The sequence below is a fragment of the Bufo bufo genome, chromosome 4 (genome assembly GCF_905171765.1).
Source record: "Bufo bufo chromosome 4, aBufBuf1.1, whole genome shotgun sequence".
NCBI classification, from domain to species: Eukaryota; Metazoa; Chordata; class Amphibia; order Anura; family Bufonidae; genus Bufo; species Bufo bufo.
The window spans coordinates 302,955,067-302,980,178 of NC_053392.1; the positions used below are offsets into that span (position 1 = coordinate 302,955,067).

At 46.4% G+C, this 25,112-nt stretch overlaps 1 protein-coding gene across 1 annotated transcript; it reads right to left on the reverse strand.

Annotated features, from left to right (window-relative positions):
- Positions 1-539: 539 nt before the first annotated feature.
- On the reverse strand, positions 540-23,613 carry AKIRIN2 (akirin 2). The gene is made up of 5 exons (XM_040428750.1): positions 23,162-23,613; positions 5,314-5,454; positions 4,935-5,078; positions 2,757-2,828; positions 540-1,188 (listed from the first exon to the last, which is right to left on the reverse strand). Exons 1-5 carry the CDS (start codon positions 23,334-23,336, stop codon positions 1,178-1,180), a joined length of 543 nt encoding a protein of 180 aa, XP_040284684.1. The 5' UTR covers positions 23,337-23,613; the 3' UTR covers positions 540-1,177.
- Positions 23,614-25,112: the final 1,499 nt, after the last annotated feature.

A 25,112-nucleotide genomic window follows, 5' to 3' on the forward strand; every position in this document is an offset into this window, starting at 1 on the left:
TCAGCTATTCAGTTCAAAAGGGGCAAAAAGATACACATTACTACAGGCCTCATTTCGGGAACTCCCGCCGCTGGCCTTTTGTACCCATTTAATGGGTATAACTGCCAATATAGGGAATCTGCCATAATTCTTGACAGAACCTATGGCACAGCTACCAGATCTGCCAGTCACTGGACTCCTAAGATGTACTGCTGAAGCCAGTGACTTGCTGCAGCCAGGTAAACAGAGCCCGGCCAGGAAAACCAGAGCATTAGGGAAGGATCCATCAAGAAAGTACTTATCAATTCTCCACTGCAGGCAGATCCCAAGTGTTGTCCAGTTTCCTCCTGGAACAGAACAACCCTATAATTCAGCTCCAACAGGATCTCTGTATAGTGTTCCAATATAAAAGGGAACATGGTACTGGCGTAGTAATGATATTGTCATGCCACTACTGTAATAATTTCCCCCATACACACGCCCTAAAAAAAAGGAGTAAGACCATTTCTGAATATTTGCTGTACAGTCATTACCTTCGGAACATATTGGGGGAAAAAAAGTTTTTGTACATTTTTTATTTTCCAACTAAATTCCAGTACTACAAGGCAGTTAAACAATGAAAGACAGAAAAAAAAATGCATTAAACATTTGTTAAAGACGGATAGAATAAATAAAAACTACAAAACAAGTAATCAAATCCGTTTTACTTCCCCCACAAAAGTTCTTTAAAATGCACATGCCCTATTTACTTTTTCCAGAGTCAGATCCGATAAATGTCATTTAAAAAAAAAAAAAAAAAAAAAAGTCCCACTGCTTACGTCACCGTTCTGACAGTGGACGCTGCGTTTGTAGTGAACTGTTAAAAGTTATCAAGAAGACTGATTTCTACAACAGGTACAGGGCATGTTCCTGAACACCAGCTTTTATCCATTTTAAAACATTAACAAAAAGAAGCCAGATTTCAATGATACAGCAATGAGGCCACTGGTATATTAGTACAGGTAGCATAGATCCACATCCAGGTGGCACTGACATCAGGGAGCACTCGAAAACCAGTTGCTGCATAAGAGTGGTTGCCACTGACAGAAGCTTGAAATAAGCTGTGTTCACGGGGTAGGGAAATATGGCCTTGCTGCAATTCATAAGTAGGACATCTTGCAGCAACATGGGAGAACAGCCGGGAGAGGCGAGGAACGATTCATGAGACATCTGCAGAGAAAGGGAGACTGTTATAAACTCAGACAAATTTACATCACTTAGCAAAAACCTAAAAATCCAGACAAGCAGGAGTCACCCCCTGCTGGCTCCAGTGTGCAGATGTGCATCACAAGTTAAAGGGTTTCTGTCACCTATTAAGCTAGCTGACATTAGTGATGTGTTAATGTCAGCTGACCCCAACTAGCCTATTCCTACTTTCATCTATGCCCCCGTTACTCCAGAAATCTTACTTTTATAATATGCTAATTAGCCTCTAGGTACAAGGGGCGTTGCCCCTGCTCCTAGAGGCTCCGTTCTCCCACCTCTGGCCACGCCCTGCTACACTAGATTGACAGGGCCAGGCAGCCTTCACCTCCAACTGCTGGCCCTGTTCACTGGGGAAATCTTGCGCTGTTCAGTATTGGGCACAGTGAGGCAGCTGGCGAGCGCCCTTCACTCACTGCGTCCAATAGTGAACGGGGATGGCGCAGGTGCGAGATTTACACAGCGGACAGGGCCGGCAGTAGGAGACCAACGCTGCCTGGCCAGAGGTGGGAGAACGGAGGGAACCTCTAGAAGCTGGGGCAACATAGCGGCTAATTAGCATATTATATAAGCTATATTTCTGGAGTAACGGGGGCATAGATAAAAGTAGGAATAGGCTAGTTAGGTTCAGCTGACATTAGCACATCGCTAATGTCAGCTATTTTAAAAGGGTTAATTCTGGTGACAATCCCTTTAACAGTCCTTTAGTATAGCAAATGATGGATGTTTTTAGGAGTGCCGAGATGTGGCTGCCCATGTACTGACCCCAACTGTCCCACTTCAATCACATTCTAATCTCCTACTGTATTTTTCACCCTATAAAGACACTTCACTGGGGCGAATACTAATGAGCGCTCCGATTATAAGCGCTCATTAGTACAGGGGAGCTCTATTCACAGGCCCCCCCGCACAGGCTCTGTACTCACTGCTTCCCAGTCTTCTCCTGCATGCTCCTCGCACTGTGCTGTGACCTGCGCAGTGTGCGGATGTCGGTGCTCTCTGAACTCGCTCAGTGCGACATCAGGTCACAGCACAGCGCGGAAGGAAGCCCAGGAAGAGCACTGGATCTCAGGAGCGGCGGCAGTGTCCAGAGCAGGTGGCCACAGCTAATAAAAGGCAAGCTAGCTGTCCACTTTACTTTTTTGGGGGGACATGACAGTTCCCATTTACAATGCAATACTGTTTTTGTAGTAATTTCCTTACATCACTGACTTATAAGCAACCTGGAAATACACAATGGCGCCATTAGTTTATGCTTGTCCCAGCGGTATCCCTGCCTCTAATCATGTATAATTAAAGCTAATTAATAGTATTGGCCTGCCAATCTACCTCAGTTATGTTACAAAAAGGGCTGGCTGCATTAGAAAAAATTTTACCCCACTCTTGTGTATATGTTGCCTGGCACCTAATCCACATTCACTCAGACAGAGATGCCATTACACAAGGCCATGTTCTCTTACTATCCCATTCATACCCCCCCCCAGTCAGAAATGAGCAATCTCACTAGACCTAAAGGTTCATGCTCTCATACTTACAGCTAGCAGGCTGCTCTCCATATCGTCGCATAATCTGGTCATGCGTGAACTTCACAAAAGCATCATATTGTTCTAAAAGAGTAATGGGAGGAAGTCATCACAATGTTATCCTCAGAGCAAGAGCAAACTTTAGTACATACGTATGGCTCAGAAGAGAAAACTTGCATTTCACAGATGTGTCCTTCCTTAAAAGGGGTATTCGTGTTTTTTGTTTTTTTTTATATATAATAGGAAATCAAGCAATTTTCTAAAATACGTGTATTTAAAATTCTGCATACATACCGTACCCATCTTATATCAGACAGTTGACCCCTTTATGCATACCGTACCCATCTTATATCAGACAGTTGACCCCTTTATGCAGTAGGACGGTATAGTCCTGTGTACTGTATCAGTGACAGTCATGTGACATTCACATCATTTATTTGATATGAGGCAATAATGCAGGTAGTAATACTTTATACAGTGTATATGTTCTGCTCCACAACTATTCACCTGTTGGATACCTGGGCAGTTAACTGAAAGCCAGGTTACGACTGACTGATGCCACGTATAGTCCTATCCAACTCTCCTATGGATGCATTTTACAGGACTAAAACTTTTTTTTTTTAAGGAGAGACTACTACATGGATGTAAAGGTCTGTGAGCAAAATTTTAAATACATTACAAAATTGTTCAAGATTCTATTCTCTAAATAAAGAAATGTTATCATTAAATCCGGAATACCCTTTTAATTCTCTTTTGGTTTCAGATATCCTGGAGTAGGGTTAAAGAGGACCTTTCACTAGATTCAAAAATCTAAACTAACTATACAGACATGTAGAGCGGCGCCCAGGGATCTCCCTACACTTACTATTATCCCTGGGCGCCGCTCCGTTCTCCCGGTATAGGCCATCTTCATATGTTCAGCTCCACCCAGGGGAACCTGCCGGCGTCTCATTCTCCCAGGCTGTAGAGCTGGCCAATTGAAACGCTCAGCTCATAGCCCGAGAGGTTTTTTTTTCTCTCAGGCTATGAGCTGAGCGCTGCGATTGGCCAGCGCTACAGCCTGGGAGAAGGAGACCCCGGCAGGTTCCACTGGGTGGAGCCGAACATATGAAGATACCGGAGCCTATACCGGGTGAACGGAGCGGCGCCCAGGGATAATAGTAAGTGCAGGGAGATCCCTGGGCGCCGCTCTACATGTCTGTATAGTTAGTTTAGATTATTTAATCTAGTGAAAAGGTCCTCTTTAAGCAAAGTGGGTTCAGACAGAACCCAATTCGTAATAATATGCGCTCCGTAACACAAGACTTTTCTAGTCTTGCGCCCAGACTTAGTTTCTGCGCATATATTAATGTTTAAACATCTGAACGGGTTTGTGAATCATTTATTCGGATTTTGAAACCCTAATGTATGCGCAGAAAACTAACGGTCCGGGCACAAGACTTATCAACACCAGTAAGGCTACTTTCACACTAGCGTTCGGAGCGGATCCGTCTGATGTTTCATCAGACGGATCCGCTCCGATAATGCAGACGTTTGCATCCGTTCAGAACGGATCCGTCTGCATTATTACTTAGAAAATTTTCTAAAGTCTGAAAGTAGCCTGAGCGGATCCGTTCAGACTTTACATTGTAAGTCAATGGGGAACGGATCCGCTTGAAGATTGAGCCATATAGTGTCATCTTCAAGCGGATCCGTCCCCATTGACTTACATTGTAAGTGTGGACGGATCCGCTCGCCTCCGCACGGCCAGGCGGACACCCGAACGCTGCAAGCAGCGTTCAGGTGTCCGCTCACTGAGCGGAGCGGAGGCTGAGCGCTGGCAGGCGGATGCATTCTCAGTGGATCCGCCTCCACTGAGAATGCATTGGGGCCAGACGGATGCGTTCGGGGCCGCTCGTGAGCCCCTTCAAACGGTGCGCACGAGCGGACACCCGAACGCTAGTGTGAAAGTAGCCTTACGCGAGACTTTTTTAGATTGCCTCAGTGGAGCCCATACATTGTAAAGCTGTACCGAGCGCATGTTAATGACGTTTTGGAGCCAATCCTGAGCAGAGGGGCACGAGATGACCAGCCTTGAAATAATAAAATACATATAAAACCTGTTACTCCATGAATAACAGAGTATGACAATGGGGGGTTTTCTACCAATATCCATTATGTAAGAATCATGGGGCATAAGACTAACCATACCTGCCAGTTTTGTGGTCAAAATTTCTTCATATTCTTCACGAACTTTATCTTCTCGTTCTTTTAGCAGACGTTCACATATCATTCCAACCTGCCTCAGAGTAAACAGTGGCTGTTCCTTCCTCAGTGGTGATGCGGATGATGTTCCTGTAATGAAAAGAACAATGCTCATATTTAAATGCACAATATGATGCGAATTTCCAAATTGCCCATGGCATAGGGTCAGCTCATTCTCATCAATTAACCCTTTTGACTGCTGCAGGACAGAAAGCGACCCTCCCTCCATGTCATGTCAGACCATTACTTACATGTGAGCCAGTCAGTGACCACTCCCATGTAACTTTCCCTGCAGAGACCAACGGGCTCATGGCCATTTACTTACCGGGTAGATTTTGTCCCACAGGTAAAAACTGATGTGACTGGCCTTCAGTGGAGCAGGGCTCCGTCTGCTGAAAGCTGCTTTCTAGATGTCTTCTCTTCTGCATGCGCTTATACTCCTGCTTTATGTTGTAAAGGATTTGTTCTGCAAAGAAAGTAAAACCTGGGTTACTCCAACACCTTACACCCAAATAGTCACAAGGGTTTAAAGGGGTTGTCCAGGATAAACATTTTTTTTTTTTTACAAAAACACTTTACTCACTATTAATAGATGTTTCAAGGTCCCCCCAGAAGATATTATGTATTTTTCCGACTTCAGCCGGGCTCCAACAGTCCCCCACTGCTTGTTGACATCTGTTTATGTATGCGGTAACTTCCTGCCGCACTGCCTTCTGGGTCCCAGCACAGCGCAGTACCGCGTGATTTCTGGTGTCTGTCTGCTCCTCCGTGCATCCGCCCCCCTAATTCATATGCCGCCTCCTTCATTAGTAATAAAGCGCCCTGCCCGGTGACTTCACCGGACCAGAGGGACGTGGCTTAGCGCGGTCTGTTGCCGCCCATCCATGTACTGTGAATAATTACTGTGGCTGATGGTGACGTCACGGGCTTCCTTGCGAAGCGGAAGAGGCTTCGCTCTGCAGAAAGGGACCAGTCACTGACTCTCAGAAAACCGGCACTTCTGGCTGAGATTTTGTGAATTGCAAATGGGGCATCAGAAATATCTGTTAAAGTTAGGACAGGTATAAATGTAATATTTAGGGGACTGCTGTGCACATACAACAATGTCCCCAATCCCGAACAACCCCTTTAACTTCGCTGCTCTCCAGCATATTCACAATCATAGCTGCAGCTATCTAAGGCCTCATGCATACGACCGGATGCATTTTGCGGTCTGGAAACCACGGTTCTACAAAATACGGATACTGTGCACATCCAGCAATATGCTGCGCCCTGTTGTAAAAAAAGCCTATTCTTCTCCGCCAATGGAAAATAATAGGACAGGTTCTAGTTTTTGTAGGACGAACATGGGGCGCTGTCCGCATGTTTTGTGGCCCCATTGAAAAGAATGGGTCTGCATCTGATCCACAAAAAATGCAGATCAGATTTAGAAATAAAATAGTCATGTGCAGGAGGCAGATGTAAAGCATACATAGTCTAGCCCAAGCGCCAACTAGATGGCCATCTGGAAAGATGCAGGTTCGAAACGTAGGCTGGCTACAAGGGCTGTGGGATAGGAACTATATTTAAAAAGGATCCCGTCCGGTTGAACATGGAAACTGAGCTGCGGCAGGATGAGCAGATTGATATGTAGTTTTTTTCTATTCCTGCTCATTCTTTGAAGTCAGGGAGGTGGACCACCTCAGTGATTGATGGCCTGCCCTCTATGACTGTTATACAAATGAATGAAATACAAGTTTAACTGAATTTTTTCTGAAAAAAACTACATATTAATCTGGTCAGCTCCTCCTGCTCTATACCATGCTGCCGGTTGCTTACATGGCGTTTTCATGGCGACAGGTTCCCTTTAATAACTGGATCAGGGATGCCCAACTGCGTCCCTCCAGATGTTGTAAAACTACAACTCCCAGCATGCCCAGACAGCCTACAGAAGGGCATGCTGGGAGTTGTAATTTTACAACATCTGGAGGGCCACCGGTTGAGCATTCCTGATCTGGATTAAAGTGTGGAGTTTTTATGGCTTCCTGCCTTTGGATTAGACTTGCTCTCCCATCTCTAGCGCACCATACATGGACCTCTGCAGACACAGGCAAGCTGATTATTTCTAAGGGCCAACTAGATGTTCTAGACCGCCATTGGATGGGTTGAGATTAATAGCAGATACGTGCAGCATTATAGCAGGAGGGAATAGAGAAGTCGCTTACACCCAAGTGTCACCGCTTATCCCACAATCCATGTTCAGGGTAGAAGACATTACGGAAGATTTATCAAAACTGGTGTAAAGCAAAACTGGCTTCGTTGCCTATAGCAACCATCCAGATTCCACCTTTCATTTTCCAAAGTTGCTCTGAAAAATGAAAGGTGGAATCGGATTGGTTGCTATGGGAAACTAAGCCAGTTCTACTTTAGACTAGTTTTGATAAATCTGTCCCTGTGTATACCCTGCTTATATCTTCTCAATTGTCAGATGAGGCTTATACCTTCAAAGCAAAAGGAGGCACTCCGCCTCCGTTCACAGGTTGCATAGTCTTTATGGCATACAATAAGTTCATGTCTGACGTATAGCCCAAATGCCCCGTGTACAGAGGCACAACAGGTACCAACTTCTCAGGCCGGGCAGGAAGTTACTGCAAAGATGTCAGCAAGACAATTGCGCAAGTGCTCTAACCACAGCTCGTGACCAGTCCTCTGCTGGAAATGAGACATACCACATCCCTACACGCCTAGTGCCATACTGGGAGAACTTCACATGTCAAACATGCACCACAGCAGAAGTCTTCTGCCTTCTACAACCACCAGAGGATCATAGGGCCAGCTTCAGTTGGTGGGCTACAAGAGAGAATTGTGGTACTTTTCTGTAATATGGGCTTTATGCATCTCCAATGTTAGAGGTTCTCCATACAAATCTGTGAGGAAGAAATGTGGCATCTAGAGAATATATTGCTTCACGTAGGCACAGAGCACTGCGGGTCTCAGCTTGTGCTGCTATACAGGGTCCTGGCACGGGGGCTCTACAGTGCCTCTGTCACCAGGATTAACCCAATTAAAAACAGGCATACTGCCTGGTAGGGCTCATCATGCCGATTAAAACTATACATTTCTTTTCTCTGTATGTTAAGTAGCTGCAGAGAAATCTGCTTTTGGATTCATATGTAAATGAGAAGTTTGAGCACCAGGAGGAGGGGCTTAATCCTTTGAGTACCAATTTGAAAAAACACTCTGCTCTGAACACGCCCCCCCGCCCCTTGATTGACAAGGGCAAAGCTGTGTGCTAGCATGTAAACCTCATATACTCTATGTACTATAGCTTCACCTGTGATAAAACTACAACTCCCAAAATGTAAACTTGCTTGGCTGTTCTCAGAACTCCATAGAAATTAATGGAGTATGCTGGGAGTTGTAGTTTCACCACAGCTGCAGTGCCAGAGGTTAGCCATCACTGCCCTACCTAGACTATAATGGGGTCCGTTAAAATCTTCCTCTCAGTGGAAACCTAAGTGGAGACATAAGTCCTGCATACACGACTTGTCTCAGCTTCGAAAATCTTCCTGTAAGCGGAAACTGAATAGACCCCCATTATAGTCTATGGGGCCCGTAGGCTCCGTTTGGCTCCGTTATGTGCCGAATCCGCACTTGCTTGCGGATGCTTGCGATTTTCACGCAGCCCCATTCACTTCTATGGGGCCTGCGTTGCGCGAAAAAAAAGCACAAAATAGAGCTCGCTGCGATTTTCACGCAATGCACAAGTGATGCATGAAAATCACCGCTCGTGTGCACAGCCCCATAGTAATGAATGGGTCCGGATTCAGTGCGGGTGCAATGCGTTCACCACACGCATTGCACCCGCGTGGAAAACTCACCCATGTGAAAAGGGCCTTAACCACCTCAGCCCCCAGTGCTTAAACACCCTGAAAGACCAGGCCACTTTTTACACTTCTGACCTACACTACTTTCACCGTTTATTGCTCGGTCATGCAACTTACCACCCAAATGAATTTTACCTCCTTTTCTTCTCACTAATAGAGCTTTCATTTGGTGGTATTTCATTGCTGCTGACATTTTTACTTTTTTTGTTATTAATCGAAATTTAACGATTTTTTTGCAAAAAAATGACATTTTTCACTTTCAGTTGTAAAATTTTGCAAAAAAAACGACATCCATATATAAATTTTGCTCTAAATTTATTGTTCTACATGTCTTTGATTAAAAAAAAATGTTTGGGTAAAAAAAAAATGGTTTGGGTAAAAGTTATAGCGTTTACAAACTATGGTACAAAAATGTGAATTTCCGCTTTTTGAAGCAGCTCTGACTTTCTGAGCACCTGTCATGTTTCCTGAGGTTCTACAATGGCCAGACAGTACAAACACCCCACAAATGACCCCATTTCGGAAAATACACACCCTAAGGTATTCGCTGATGGGCATAGTGAGTTCATAGAACTTTTTATTTTTTGTCACAAGTTAGCGGAAAATGATGATTTTTTTCATTTTTTTTTTTTTTCTTACAAAGTCTCATATTCCACTAACTTGTGACAAAAAATAAAAACTTCCATGAACTCACTATGCCCATCACGAAATACCTTGGGGTCTCTTCTTTCCAAAATGGGGTCACTTGTGGGGTAGTTATACTGCCCTGGCATTCTAGAGGCCCAAATGTGTGGTAAGGAGTTTGAAATCAAATTCTGTAAAAAATGACGAGTGAAATCCGAAAGGTGCTCTTTGGAATGTGGGCCCCTTTGCCCACCTAGGCTGCAAAAAAGTGTCACACATCTGGTATCTCCGTACTCAGGAGAAGGTGGGGAATGTGTTTTGGGGTGTCTTTTTACATATACCCATGCTGGGTGAGATAAATATCTTGGTCAAATGCCAACTTTGTATAAAAAAATGGGAAAAGTTGTCTTTTGCCAAGATATTTCTCTCACCCAGCATGGGTATATGTAAAAAGACACCCCAAAACACATTCCCCACCTTCTCCTGAGTACGGAGATACCAGATGTGTGACACTTTTTTGCAGCCTAGGTGGGCAAAGGGGCCCATATTCCAAAGAGCACCTTTCGGATTTCACTCGTCATTTTTTACAGAATTTGATTTCAAACTCCTTACCACACATTTGGGCCCCTAGAATGCCAGGGCAGTATAACTACCCCACAAGTGACCCCATTTTGGAAAGAAGAGACCCCAGGGTATTCGCTGATGGGCATAGTGAGTTCATGGAAGTTTTTATTTTTTGTCACAAGTTAGTGGAATATGAGACTTTGTATGAAAAAAAAAAAAAAAAAAAAAAACTCATCATTTTCCACTAACTTGTGACAAAAAATAAAAAATTCTAGGAACTCGCCATGCCCCTCACGGAATACCTTGGGGTGTCTTCTTTCCAAAATGGGGTCACTTGTGGGGTAGTTATACTGCCCTGGCATTTTCCAGGGGCCCTAATGTGTGGTAAGTAGGTAAATGACCAGTGAAATCCGAAAGGTGCTCTTTGGAATGTGGGCCCCTTTGCCCACCTAGGCTGCAAAAAAGTGTCACACATCTGGTATCGCCGTATTCAGGAGACGTTGGGGAATGTGTTTTGGGGTGTCTTTTTACATATACCCATGCTGGGTGAGAGAAATATCTTGGCAAAAGACAACTTTTTCCATTTTTTTATACAAAGTTGGCATTTGACCAAGATATTTATCTCACCCAGCATGGGTATATGTAAAATGACACCCCAAAACACATTCCCCAACTTCTCCTGAGTACGGCGATACCAGATGTGTGACACTTTTTTGCAGCCTAGATGCGCAAAGGGGCCCAAATTCCTTTTAGGAGGGCATTTTTAGACATTTGGATACCAGACTTCTTCTCACGCTTTGGGGCCCCTAGAATGCCAGGGCAGTATAAATACCCCACATGTGACCCCATTTTGGAAAGAAGACACCCCAAGGTATTCAATGAGGGGCATGGCGAGTTCATAGAAATTTTTTTTTTTTGGCACAAGTTAGCGGAAATTGATATTTTTTATTTTTTTCTCACAAAGTCTCCCGTTCCGCTAACTTGGGACAAAAATTTCAATCTTTCATGGACTCAATATGCCCCTCACGGAATACCTGGGGGTGTCTTCTTTCCGAAATGGGGTCACATGTGGGGTATTTATACTGCCCTGGCATTCTAGGGGCCCTAAAGCGTGAGAAGTAGTCTGGAATATAAATGTCTAAAAAATTTTACGCATTTGGATTCCGTGAGGGGTATGGTGAGTTCATGTGAGATTTTATTTTTTGTCACAAGTTAGTGGAATATGTGACTTTGTAAGAAAAAAAATAAAATTCCGCTAACTTGGGCCAAAAAAAAGACTGAATGCAGCCTTACAGAGGGGGGGGGGGGGGGATCAATGACAGGGGGGTGATCAATGACAGGGGGGGGTGATCAGGGAGTCTATATGGGGTGATCACCCAACTGTCATTGATCACCCCCCTGTAAGGCTGCATTCAGACGTCCGTATGATTTTTACGGATCCGATCAGTCTATCAGTGGATCCGTAAAAATCATGCGGACATCTGAATGGAGCTTTACAGGGGGGTGATCAATGACAGAGGGGTAATCAATGACAGGGGGGTGATCAGGGAGTCTATATGGGGTGATCACCACAGTCATTGATCACTCCCCTGTAAGGCTGCATTCAGACGTCCGTATGATTTTTACGGATCCGATCAGTCTATCAGTGGATCCGTAAAAATCATGCGGACATCTGAATGGAGCTTTACAGGGGGGTGATCAATGACAGGGGGGTAATCAATGACAGGGGGGTGATCAGGGAGTCTATATGGGGTGATCACCACAGTCATTGATCACTCCCCTGTAAGGCTCCATTCAGACATCCGTATGATTTTTACGGATCCGATCAGTCTATCAGTGGATCCGTAAAAATCATGCGGACATCTGAATGGAGCTTTACAGGGGGGTGATCAATGACAGAGGGGTAATCAATGACAGGGGGGTGATCAGGGAGTCTATATGGGGTGATCACCACAGTCATTGATCACTCCCCTGTAAGGCTGCATTCAGACGTCCGTATGATTTTTACGGATCCGATCAGTCTATCAGTGGATCCGTAAAAATCATGCGGACATCTGAATGGAGCTTTACAGGGGGGTGATCAATGACAGGGGGGTGATCAGGGAGTCTATATGGGGTGATCACCTCCGTCATTTATCACTCCCCTGTAAGGCTGCATTCAGACGTCCGTATGATTTTTACGGATCCGATCAGTCTATCAGTGGATCCGTAAAAATCATGCGGACATCTGAATGGAGCTTTACAGGGGGGTGATCAATGACAGGGGGGTAATCAATGACAGGGGGGTGATCAGGGAGTCTATATGGGGTGATCAGGGGTGATCAAGGGCTAATAGGGGTTAATAAGTGACGGGGGGGGGGGTGTAGTGTAGTGGTGCTTGGTGCAACATATTACTGAGCTGCCTGTGTCCTCTGGTGGTCGATCCAAACAAAGGGGACCACCAGAGGACCAGGTAGCAGGTATATTAGACGCTGTTATCAAAACAGCGTCTAATATACCTGTTAGGGGTTAAAAAAAATCACATCTCCAGCCTGCCAGCGAACGATCGCCGCTGGCAGGCTGGAGATCCACTCGCTTACCTTCCGATCCTGTGAACGCGCGCGCCTGTGTGCGCGCGTTCACAGGAAATCTCGCGTCTCGCGAGAGGACGCACCGGCGCGTCCACCCAGAACAACAGGACCGCCGCAAAGACGCAATCCTGCGTACGGCGGTCCTGAGGTGGTTAAAGGGGTTCTCCGGGAATTAAGAAAATAAAAATACTTAAATGGGTTGTCTCACCTTCTGCCATCTCTGCGGTCTTAGTTCTGAGCTGGAGCGGGGCTTCTCCTCCTGACAGTAACCCTTGCCTCTCCATGCGCGCTCACACAGGCAGCCCTCCATAGCTCACTGCATATAGAGATAACAGTGGGTCCCAGCAAGCAGTGATGTCTGTCTCCTGATGAGGTTACCAGAAGACAGATAGGGCCGCTCTGCCAACCACTGTAGGAAACTTTCAGGTCAGATCTGAAGCTTTCCTACAGTCATCTTTCACAAGATGACAGCCGGCACTTGCGATTTGTATATTACCTGTTATACTATTTACCCTCCTAGCATAACTGTAGAGAACAGCTTCAGGGCTGTTCTATAGAAGAACAAGGTGGCCGGGTGCAAGAGCTAATCCAAGAATGCATACCAGGTGGCCGGGAGCGAATGCACAAACACCGGCCTCTATGTACGCTCGCTCCCGCGATTCCCGGCCACCAGAAAGGCCGGATAGCTATCTCCAAGAAAGTGCGGCCACCACAAGTGCATTTCAGCAGTGGCCGTAACCCCTCGAGACGAGCAGGGTCTTTAATGAAAGAAAACGGGGAAGAGAAGCCATATAGAAAACAGAAGTACATTACAAAGTGACTGAAAATAACATCATAAAACACAACAACTGACTATCAGATGAGACAACCCCTTCCCGCCCAGCGCCATACTAGTACTGCACAGCGAGTGGCGTACTATTACGGCCCGCTGATCGAGCGGGTGCAGGAGCTGCGCCCGCCTGATCATCTGTAGGGGACCGGCTGTTCCCGTAAGCCGGACCCCTGCTGTATGCGCCGGCATCGATGATAACCCAGATGCCGGAGCATTAACCCCCCCCCTGTATGCCACGGTCAGAGCTGACCGCGACATAGAAGGGGTTTGCTGCGGGTGAGGGAGCCCATCGGGTCCCCGCGCTGCTGTGGCGAGGCTGCCCAATGCCTTGCACGGCATCGGGACCTTCCTTCTACTGGGAGATACAGCCCCAGGCTGGGTCTCCTAGACAACCTGTTAGTGTATTACTCTGAGTAATACACTAACAGGCAATGCATTACAATACAGATGTATTGTAATGCATTGCAGAGGGGATCAGACCCCCAAAAGTTAGTCATAAAAAATAATAAAAACAAAAAAAAACCACACACACCACACATTAGGTATCGCCGCGTCCGTAACGACCGGCTCTATAAATATATCACATTTGCCACCCCGTCCGATAAACACCATAAAAAATATATAAATAATAAAAACCTGTGTCAAAAAAAAGCCATTTTTGTCACCTCACATCACAAAAAGTGCAACACCAAGCGATCAAAAAGGAGTATGTCCCACAAAATTATACCAAAACGGTCATCTCATCCCGAGGATAAATATTAGGTATTGCCACGTCCGTAACAACCAGCTCTATAAAAATATCCCATGACCTAACCCCTCAGGGTAAACACCTTAAAAATTAAAATAAAACCAGTGCCAAAAAAGCCATTTTGTCACCTAACAGCACAAAAATTGCAACACCAAGCGATCAAAAAGGCGTATGCCACCCCCCAAATAGTACCTCATCCCGCAAAAAAGGAGACCCTACCTAAGACAATTGGTTAAAAAATTTAAAAACGCTATGGCTCTCAGACTATGGAGACAAACTTTTTGGGGGTTTCAAAAAGGCTATTATTGTGTAAAACTTAAATAAGAAAAAGTAGACATTAGGAATTGCCACGTCCGTAACGATCTGCTCTATAAAAATTTCACATGACCCAACCCCTCAGGTAAACGATGGGAAAATAAATAAAAACTGTGCCAAAATTACCAATTTTTTTGGTCACCTTGCCCCATAAAGTGTAATAATGAATGTTCAAAAAAATCAAATAAAAACGTCAACTATTCCTGCAAAAAACTAGCCCCTGCACAAGACGAACAGTAGGTTAAAAAAAAAAAAAAAAAAAAAAAAAAAAAAAAAAAGCGTTCAGAAAATGGAGACAAATGTTATTTCAAAAATGCTTTATGTAAAACTGAAACAAAGAAAGTAGACTTATTTGATATCATTGCGTCTGTACCAACCTGCTCTATAAAAATAGCACATGATCTACCCTGTTAGATGAATGTTGTAAAAAATAAAAACTGTGCCAAAACAGCCATTTTTTGGGGTTACCTTGCCTCACAAAAAAAAAAAACATAATACAGAGCAATTAAAAATCATATGTACCCCAAAATAGTACCACTAAAACTGGCATCTTATCCCCTAGTTTCCAAAATGGGGTCACTTTTTGGGAGTTTCTACTGTAAAAGTGCATCAGGGGGGCTTGAAATGGGACATGGCATCTAAAAACCAGTCCAGCAAAATCTGCCTTCCAAAAACCATATACACATACAGCCCGACACAAGTTTGATCAAAATGTGTGTTAAGAGCTTCCATTGATCCATTTATAGTAGGTATAATACCACTTGAATTTAGAATGATCCCCATTTCTCAGGTTTACTGCTTATGTGTGTGCAGCCATTTGTTTTTATTAATTATGTTTGCTTTATGGATGTGCACCTATGACTATGAATAAGCCAGTCTAAATTTTCTTGTAATATTTCCAAAAACCATATGGCGTTCCTTTCCTTCTGCGCCCTGCCATGTGCCCTTACATCAGTTTATGACCACATGTGGGGTGTTTCTGTAAACCACAGAATTAGGGTAATAAATACTGAGTTTTGTTTGGCTGTTAACCCTCGATGTGTTAAAGAAAAAATAAAATCTGCCAAAAGAGTGAAATTTTTAAATTTCATCTCCATATTCCTTTAATTCTTGTGGAACACCTAAAGGATTAAAGGAAACCTGTCACCAGGATTTTGTGATTCGAGCTGGGGACATGGGCTGCTAAATGGCCGCTAGCACATCTGCAATACCCAGTCCCCACAGCTCTCTGCGCTTTTATTGTGCAAAAAAACCGTTTTGATCAATATGCAAATGAACCTGATATGTGTCCTGTATCCGGAGATAAGTCCAGCGGAAAGGAGCCCAGCACCGCCCCGCGTCCTCCGAATCTCCTCCTTGCTGGCTGACGTCACAGAGCTGGAGCGCCGAAATCTCGCGATGCGCGAGCTAGCGGCGCTCCAGCTCTGTGACGTCAGCCAGCAAGGAGGAGATTCGGAGGACGCGGGGCGGTGCTGGGCTCCTTTCCGCTGGACTTATCTACGGACACATATCAGGTCATTTGCATATTGATCAAAACGTTTTTTTACCACAATAAAAGCGCAGAGAGCTATGGGGACTGGGTATTGCAGATGTGCTAGCGGCCATCTAGCAACCTATGTCCTCAGCTCTATGCACAAAATCCTGGAGACAGGTTTCCTTTAAGGCTACTTTCACACTTGCGTTAGGAGCGGATCCGTCTGGTGTCTGCACAGACGGATCCGCTCCTATAATGCAAACGCTTGCATCCGTTCAGAACGGATCCGTTTGCATAACCATGAACAAAAAAAAAAAAAAAAAATTTTTTTTTTTTTTTTTTCATGATAATGCAAACGGATCCGTTCAGACTTTACATTGAAAGTCAATGGGGGACGGATCCGTTTGAAAATTGAGCCATACTGTGTCATCTTCAAGCGGATCCGTCCCCATTGACTTCCATTATAAGTCTGGACGGATCCGCTCGCCTCCGCACGGCCAGGCGGACACCCGAACGCTGCAAGCAGCGTTCAGGTGTCCGCTCACTGAGCGGAGCGGAGGCTGAGCGCTGGCAGGTGGATGCATTCTCAGTGGATCCGCCTCCATTGAGAATGCATCAGGGCTGGACGGCTGCGTTCGGGACCGCTCGTGAGCTCCTTCAAACGGAGCTCACGAGCGGACACCTGAACGCAGGTGTGAAAGTAGCCTAACAAAGTTTGTCAAATCAGTTTTAGGGTACTTTCACACTAGCGTTTTTCTTTTCCGGCGCTGAGTTCCGTCCTAGGGGCTCAAATCCGGAAAAGAACTGATCAGTTTTATCCCCATGCATTCTGAATGGAGAGTCAGTCCTTCAGGATGCATCAGGATGTCTTCAGTTCAGTCTTTTTGACTGATCAGGCTTTTCAGAAAAACGTAGCATGCAGTATTTTTACCTCCGGCCAAAAATCCTGAACACTTTGACTGAACGCCGGATCAGGCCTTTTTCCCATGGACTTGCATTAACGCCGGATCTGGCGCTGTGTGTTCAGTCAAAACGGATCCGGCTTTTGCATGTTAAACCCGAAAAATGTGAAAAAAAAAAGTTAAAGTCCATAAATGGCGGATCCGTTTTTTCCAATGCATTTTTTCATTGTGATCAAAATCCTGATCAGGATTCAAATGTAATCCGTTTTCACACGTTTTTCCGGATCCGGCGGGCAGTTCCGGTGTCGGAATTGAACGCCGGATTAAAACAACGCTAGTGTGAAAGTAGCCTTAAGTAGCTTGAGGGTGTAGTTTCTACAATGGGGTAATTTATGGGTGGTTTCCACTATGTAAGCCCCACAAAGTGACTTCAGACCTGAACTGGTCCTTAAGAAAATTTCCAAAATACACTTTTTAAAATTATGCTAACAAAGTAGACATATGGGGAATGTTAAGTAATAAATATTTTGAGGTATCACTTTCCGTTTTAAAAGCAGAGAAATTGAAATTTTTTATTTGTGAAAAAATCCCAAATTTACCAAAAGGTGAAATATTTTGACTCAAATTTATGACCATTATGAAGTACAATGTGTCACAAGAAAATCTCAGAATGGCGTGGATAAACAAGTGTTCCAAAGGTATTACCACATAAAGTGACATGTCGGATTTGCAAAAAAAATAAAAAAAAAATAAAATGGCCTGGGCAGGAAGGTGAAAACTGTCCCAGGGTAGAAAGGATTAAATATAACTATTATAAATATATTCTCAAATACCTTTCATTATTTAGAATGGCTCGTTTTGTCTGGGGAGCAATCATTAGGAGAAATAAAATGGCCGTCGTCCTATTAGTACACACAAAACTTATCCTAATCACACAAGAGGACAAGTTACTTCACAACACTGAGCTAAAGAGCTGCCTCCTCCTCCTCTCTACTTGTCAGGGATTATCATCCTGAATAGAGATAAGAACTTCAGCTGAATCTCTGGGGAATTTAGTTCATGAGGAGACATGAAGTACAGAGATGACAGACTGTGGTAATGGAGACTGTAAACAAATGCTGCTGCTCATTAGCCACACCTCACCCTCCTCTCATGTCTCCTCATCATCTCCATCATCACAGATTCATCTGTATTCTGACAAGCAGAGCAGAGAGGAGGATGAGGCAGCACTATGACTCATTGTGGTGAAGTAACTTGTCCTCCTGTGTGATTAGGACAGGTTTTGTGTGTACTGATAGGACGGCAGCCATTTTATTTCTCCTAATGATTGCACCCTAGACAAAACAAGCCATTCTAAGTAATGAAAGGTATTTGTGGATATATTTATTCTAAAATATTTAAGTATTTTCATTTTTTTAATTCCTGGAGAACCCCTTTAACATCAAGCTTTAGCATTATCACATAGAAGTATTTTTTCCCCCATGCTTATAAGCTAACAGACATTACTGGTGTCTGTATAATGATATATTGCGCTTGTGATAGATTAGCTTTCTGAGCAGATCTGAATGTGGTAAAGCTATAGTACATGGAGTATATGATATTTACTTGCTAGCACACAGCTCTGCCCCCAGCATGTCGAGCCCCCTCAATCAAGGGCAGAGCACAGGGGGTGTTACAAAGCAGTGCTCAAAGGATTCAGCCCCGCCTCCTGGTGCTCAAACTTCTCATTTGCATATAAAAAATAGCTGCAGAGAAATCTGTTTTTAAACATACAGACAAAAGAAAGGTATCGTCTTAATCAGCGTGATGAGTCCCACCAGGCAGGTCAGCTGGTTTCATAGGGTTGATCCTGATGACAGAGCCTCTTTAATAGGGGCTGTGCTAAAGTTTCAAGGGGTATGATGTCATATCCACAGGTTACACCCAAAAAAGCTACAAACGCTGCAGGATCCCAAGATGGAATCTGCACCGATCACAATAGTAGGGACCCGACCCAGTGGGGTTCTGCTAATAGCGACCAGCTATCTCTACAGACCCCCCCCCCCCCCCATAGACATGCATGCAGCTCATCTTCCTGAGAGCAAAGTGGTCAGGGATTTTGAAATCCCACACTAAGTGGTTGGGCAGTCCATTGTTTGGGGCAAACACCCCCCCCCCCCCCCCCCCCAATAATTAAACGTGCTAGCCTAGCCCAATGCTGTAAAACCGCTTTACATACAGGAAATTCTGAACACTTTCTTTAATCTTTACCTACATCTACGTGGGGGTGGAGTGGACATATTACTGTGGATCAGGCCAAATGCACTAATGCATCTAGCGCAGTCCTAAAATGCCATAAATAGTCCTTGTGCTAGAAACGCAACCAACCACCACAATATAACATGTACTGCTTCACAATTACATATTAGTCAGTTCTTGAATGGCTGGGCGAGTGCCATGGGACTGCACTCCTATGTGAGCGGTCAGTAGGTACCTGCTTCCCCTAGTATACAGCAGTCCTGTGGACTCCATTACCAACCAGATGTAATTGTCATCCCTGGACGCACAATATCAGACATCCATGTGCTGATCCATTACTGCTTGACCTTCATAGACATGACAGCTGCAGCAAAATGTACATGTTGTACATAGACAACATGGTGGGTGCAGATACAGGGGGGCAGCAACTACCCTGACTGGCTGAGGATCAGGACAATCACCAGGGATGTGCTGCCGCCAATATCGTAATCCCCTTTTACTTGCAGCTGGTCACGTGAAAGCCCCTTTAAACAAGTGCACATATACCATGTAATAGGACCTTGGGCTCTGACTCCGGTTTTCTAGGTTTAAATACTCCCCTACATAAACCCTACTCCCACTGGCCCAAAGTGGCCTTTTTTGCACGCTGATTAAATATTAGGGCTGCAGCTAACGATTATTTGAATAATCGATGTTCAAAGGCCATATTAAAACAAATTGTGGGTGGCGCTGTTATGGGGAAGATCTGTGGATGACACTATATAGCATCTTATGCTATATGTGCCGTGCGCAGATCCCCCTCCCCATAACAGGGCCGTGCGCAGATCCCCCTCCCCATAACAGGGCCGTGCGCAGATCCCCCTCCCCATAACAGGGCCGTGCGCAGATCCCCCTCCCCATAACAGGGCCGTGCGCAGATCCCCCTCCCCATAACAGGGCCGTGCGCAGATCCCCCTCCCCATAACAGGGCCGTGCGCAGATCCCCCTCCCCATAACAGGGCCGTGCGCAGATCCCCCTCCCCATAACAGGGCCGTGCGCAGATCCCCCTCCCCATAACAGGGCCGTGCGCAGATCCCCCTCCCCATAACAGGGCCGTGCGCAGATCCCCCTCCCCTTAACAGGGCCGTGCGCAGATCCCCCTCCCCTTAACAGGGCCGTGCGCAGATCCCCCTCCCCTTAACAGGGCCGTGCGCAGATCCCCCTCCCCTTAACAGGGCCGTGCGCAGATCCCCCTCCCCTTAACAGGGCCGTGCGCAGATCCCCCTCCCCTTAACAGGGCCGTGCGCAGATCCCCCTCCCCATAACAGCCCCGGCCCCGCTGCTCACAGCAGACTATTCCGGCAGTAACTATTATCGATAAAGTCGATTAATCGTTGCAGCCCTAATATATATATATATATATATATATATATATATATATATATATATATATATATATATATATATATATAATTTTTTTTATTAGATCTGTACAGATTAGGCTACTTTCACACTCGCGTTTTGTGAGGATCCGTCATGGACGGACCCGTTCAGATAATACAACCGCATGCATCCATTCAGAACGGATCCGTTTGTATTATGTTTAACATAGCCAAAACGGATCCGTCAATAGGGGGGCGGATCCGTTTTCTGTTGTGCCAGTGAAAAACTGACCCGTCCCTATTGACTTACATTGTGTGTCAGAACGGATCAGTTTGGCTCCGCTTCATCAGGAGCGTTCTGGTGTCCGCCTCCAGAGCGGAATGGTGACTGATCGGAGGCAAACTGATGCATTCTGAGCGAATCCTTCTCCATTCAGAATACATCACGGCAAAACTGATCCGTTTTGGACCGCTTGTGAGAGCCCTGAACGGATCTCACAAACGGAAAGCCAAAACGCCAGTGTGAAAGTAGCCTTATAAAAGATGATGCCATTTACAGTATTTTTCAGCCTATAAGACACTTTTTAGCAAGAAAAAAATAAAAATAAAAGTCTTGCACCTTACAGTCCGCAGCCAAAGTAGGCCAGCAGTACCAGAACCCCTGACTGCTTCCTACCGCCTCACTGGCATACACCAGAACTGAAGCCGGCATCAATGTGCCTGCCTACCTGAGGGGTCAGCGATGCTGGATGGTCTCTGGCATCCTAAAGTCCAGGCAGTCCTCAGAAGACACCTAGATCATGATCATGGAGCTGCCCGGCTGAAGGCAAACTCTCGAAGTGAGGCTGATCGAGTGATGGTAGACGCCACCACCAATCCAACATGCCTAACCTCCAGAGCTTGCCATTGCCCTGGGCAGCTCTGTGACAACGACCTAAGCATCTTCTGAGGCCTGCGCCTCCAAGACTGCCTGGACTTCAGGATGCCAGAGACCATCCAGCATCACCACCCTCTGGGCAACAACGATCAGCCAGGTAGGCAGGCTTCAGTTCTGATTTATGCCAGCTAGGCTGTAGGAGGCTAGTGTAGATGGGATGATTGTGTATGTAAGAGATTTATAAGTAGCAGAGCTGTGTTTGTCAGGTGTGTATGCAGCTGTCGTCTAAACCTGGGCTGCGTCTTATAGTGCAGAAAACACGGTAAGGTTACTTTCACACTGGCGTTAGTCTTTCCTGGCAGGGGAACAGCCTGCCAGATCCGTACTACCGTTTGCACGCGTGCGCTTCCGGAATTCTGCCCGGCCCCATTCACTATAATGGGGACTGGGCGGAGATGTAATTATGCACCATAATCCCCAATATCTCCACAGAGACTCCAAACGTCTGTATTTCCCGATCTGAAAGGGTAAAGCCCTGCCCTCAGGTGTCGCTCCCGCACGCTAACCCCGACCTGTGTACACAACACCCCGTCATGACGCATAAAGGCCGCAAATATACAGCAAACATTTGGTGGGTTCTTTCAGAAGTGTGCGAACACAACCGCCAGCGTGATCGCAGGCGACTTCAGGAGTAAGACCCTCCGTAGATTTCACGCTGAAGACGGTATACTATTAACAGGCCCATCCTGAGAGGCACGTGGTCCTGTGTAATGCCTATAACCTTGCCCAAACATCTCCGTTCACAGGACCGACCCTTTTAGCCGCTATAAAGCCTCATCCGCACCGAAGTCACGGATCGAACACTGACGTGTGAATGCGGCATAAGGCAAACCGGTGCGCGGATTTCAGTAGTGTCCAAAACAGAAGCTCTCTGCGTCAGACAGCATGCACTGGAGCACCAACTGGCGGGTTTACATTAGGGGCTCAGTAAGGCTACTTTCACACTTGCGCCAAAGGAATCCAGCAAAACATATGCCAACTGATGGCATTTTAAGACTGATCAGGACCCTGATCCGTCTTACAAATGCATTGCAAGAACGGATCCGTCTGTCATACAGACCCGTTTCGATTCCCCCCACACATTTTTACCGGTCTGCGAAAGACAGATCCGTCATTCTGATATTTTGAATGCCGGATCCGACACTAATACATTTCTATGGAAAATAAAGCCGGATCCAGCATTCAGACAAGTCTTCCGTTTTTTTTGGTCCGGAGATAAAACCGCAGCATGCTACGGTAGATGCCCCGAGGTACGTTTTTGTGGCAGTTTGTCAGCGTCCTATGGCTAGGATGGGAAATGACTTGGTGATCAGAGGGAGACCCCCACTGATCCAGCGATGGTGCCCCTTTTCCTTGCCCAGCGCTCCATTCTCAGAGGGGGGCCCATACCCAGACCAGTAGAGAGGGGGCTGCACAAGTAGCCTCCTAGTCTACAAATAGGACCCCCAGAAACTATAAGGCGGCCCGACTTGTAGGAGATGTGCCGGTAGATCACCATGACAACACCCTCCACCTTGGGGGCCAGCTGTGTTGGGGGAGGAGTGCTCCTTTAGCAGGTTTATTGTTTCACCCATCACTGGTAATTACCGGGGGAACAAAAGCCATTCCATTCCCAATCAATGAAAGGCCGAGCAGATCCCTGGCGGAGCCTGCAGCACAGGGCCCGAGAGGGGAAGCACCCCCTCCCCCAATACATGCCCCCCCACACTGCCCATCATCCATCCTCCACACAAGGCCCTACCTGCGGTCAACCGGGAGGACACCTCCCCGAAGGGTGACGGCTCCATGCGGAGGTATTTCTGTGGGGAGGGAGCGGAGGGGGAGAGGGGGGCGCATCTCCTTCTCTTCGGGGAGGCCGCCGGGCTGAGGAGCGGGTCAAAGTCGATAGTCCTTTTAAGGGTGGCTCCACAGGCCATGTCCGGGCAGGCAGGATGTCACTCGGCTCCGCTCCCTGGATCGCCCGGCCTCCGGCAGTCCCCCCTCGTCGGTGCTTCTGCCGGGCGGGGTGCCGGGGAGGTATCAGCTGCTTGCGGGGCGCTGAGCGGCGGGGCTGAGGAGGATGGCTCGGGATGCTGCACCAGCTCAGGACGCCGCCGTGCGTTACCAGGCTCGGTCTCCTTCCCTCTGCTCTCAATATGGCGTTAACAACAACGCCACTGATTCATTCTCGCACCAGCAAGCACCGGGGCCGCCCAGAGGCTTCTGGGAAAGCGGGTTCTCTCCAGGGCGCTATCTAGTCCACAGCGCTATGAAGGAACTACAATACCCGTCATGCAACGCTTCGAGAAAGTCGCTTCCGTATTTGAATTTAAATCCCAGTAGTTGTTTTGAAACTTGTACTCTGTGGTGAGCGGACATGGACACTGGGAGTTTAGCCTTGGCCACTTTTCCAACTGTTAAAAATACACGGATTTCATTGGCTTTTAAAAAATAATAATAATAATCCCAACCCTTGCAGTATACATAATGTCCCCCAGGTCCTCAGTTGTAATGTTTTTTATCTTCCACTTGAAGGAGCAGATTCAGTTGCTCCTTTCTTGCTTCTGAAGGACCTGCTGGTAAGCGTGATGACATCACCACATGCTCCCAGCATGATCGCGTGGTGATGTCATCATGCTTAAAGGGGTTCTGCAGTTTGTTTAAACTGATGACCTCTCCTCTGGATAGATCATCAGCATCTGATCGGCGGAGGTCCGACCCCCCGGGACCCCCAGCCGATCAGCTGTTTGAGAAGGCAGCGGCGCTCCAGCAGCGCCGCGGCCTTCTCACTGTTTACCGCAGGCCCAGTGACGTCACGACTAGTATCAACTGGCCTGGGCGCGGCTAAGCTCTGTTCACTTGACAAACAGCTGATCGGCAGGGGTCCCGGGTGTCGGACCCCCGCCGATCAGATGCTGATGATCTATCCATCAGTTTAAACAAACTGCAGAACCCCTTTAAGCGCAGGTCTTTTAGAATCAAGAAAGGAGCAACTGCCTCTGTCCGTGCAAGTGGATGAGGTGATTCATAGTTTTTTTTACCCTCTAAAAGGCCATATTGCACTAGTGTACCCGTCGTTCAATGGGGTCTGTCTGGCTGTGAAAAAATGGCCAAAAATAGGGCATCCTTATTTTTTATGGCCCATATTCACTGGCTGTTTAAAGGGGTTGTCTAGGTTCAGAGCTGAACACGGACATATTACCCTTTTTACCCAGGCAGCTTCGATGCTCTCCTTCGTCCTGCGAAGCATTGCTCTTTTTCTGGAGATCCGGTGACGTTCCGGACTCTCCATGGGTAAGCTAGCGAAGGTTTCCCCCTAGCAATGAGCCCGGTGACTTCACCGGCACTAATGGGCAGGCTTTAGTGCTGTCCTAGCCTGTTAAACGGCTAGGGCTATGCTAAAGCACGTCCATCCGAGCTGGTGACGTCACCTGGACCATTGCTGGGTGGAAGCCTCTGCATAGTAGTGTTAAAAACATAAACCAAAAAGCTGTTGCCCTGCTCGATACAGCGCAGGGCAAGGGAGATGCTCCAATGCTCATATTATGGGGCTGGAGGGGTGAAAATGGAGGTATGTCCGGGTTCAGCTCTGAACCCATACAGCCCCTTTAAAAAACAACCATGTGAATAGCTCCTTAGACTGCAATGGTTCAGAAAACGTCCGTTTTTCACGGTTGTGTGATTGTAGCCTGAAGGTCCTGGCTCGTCAGTGC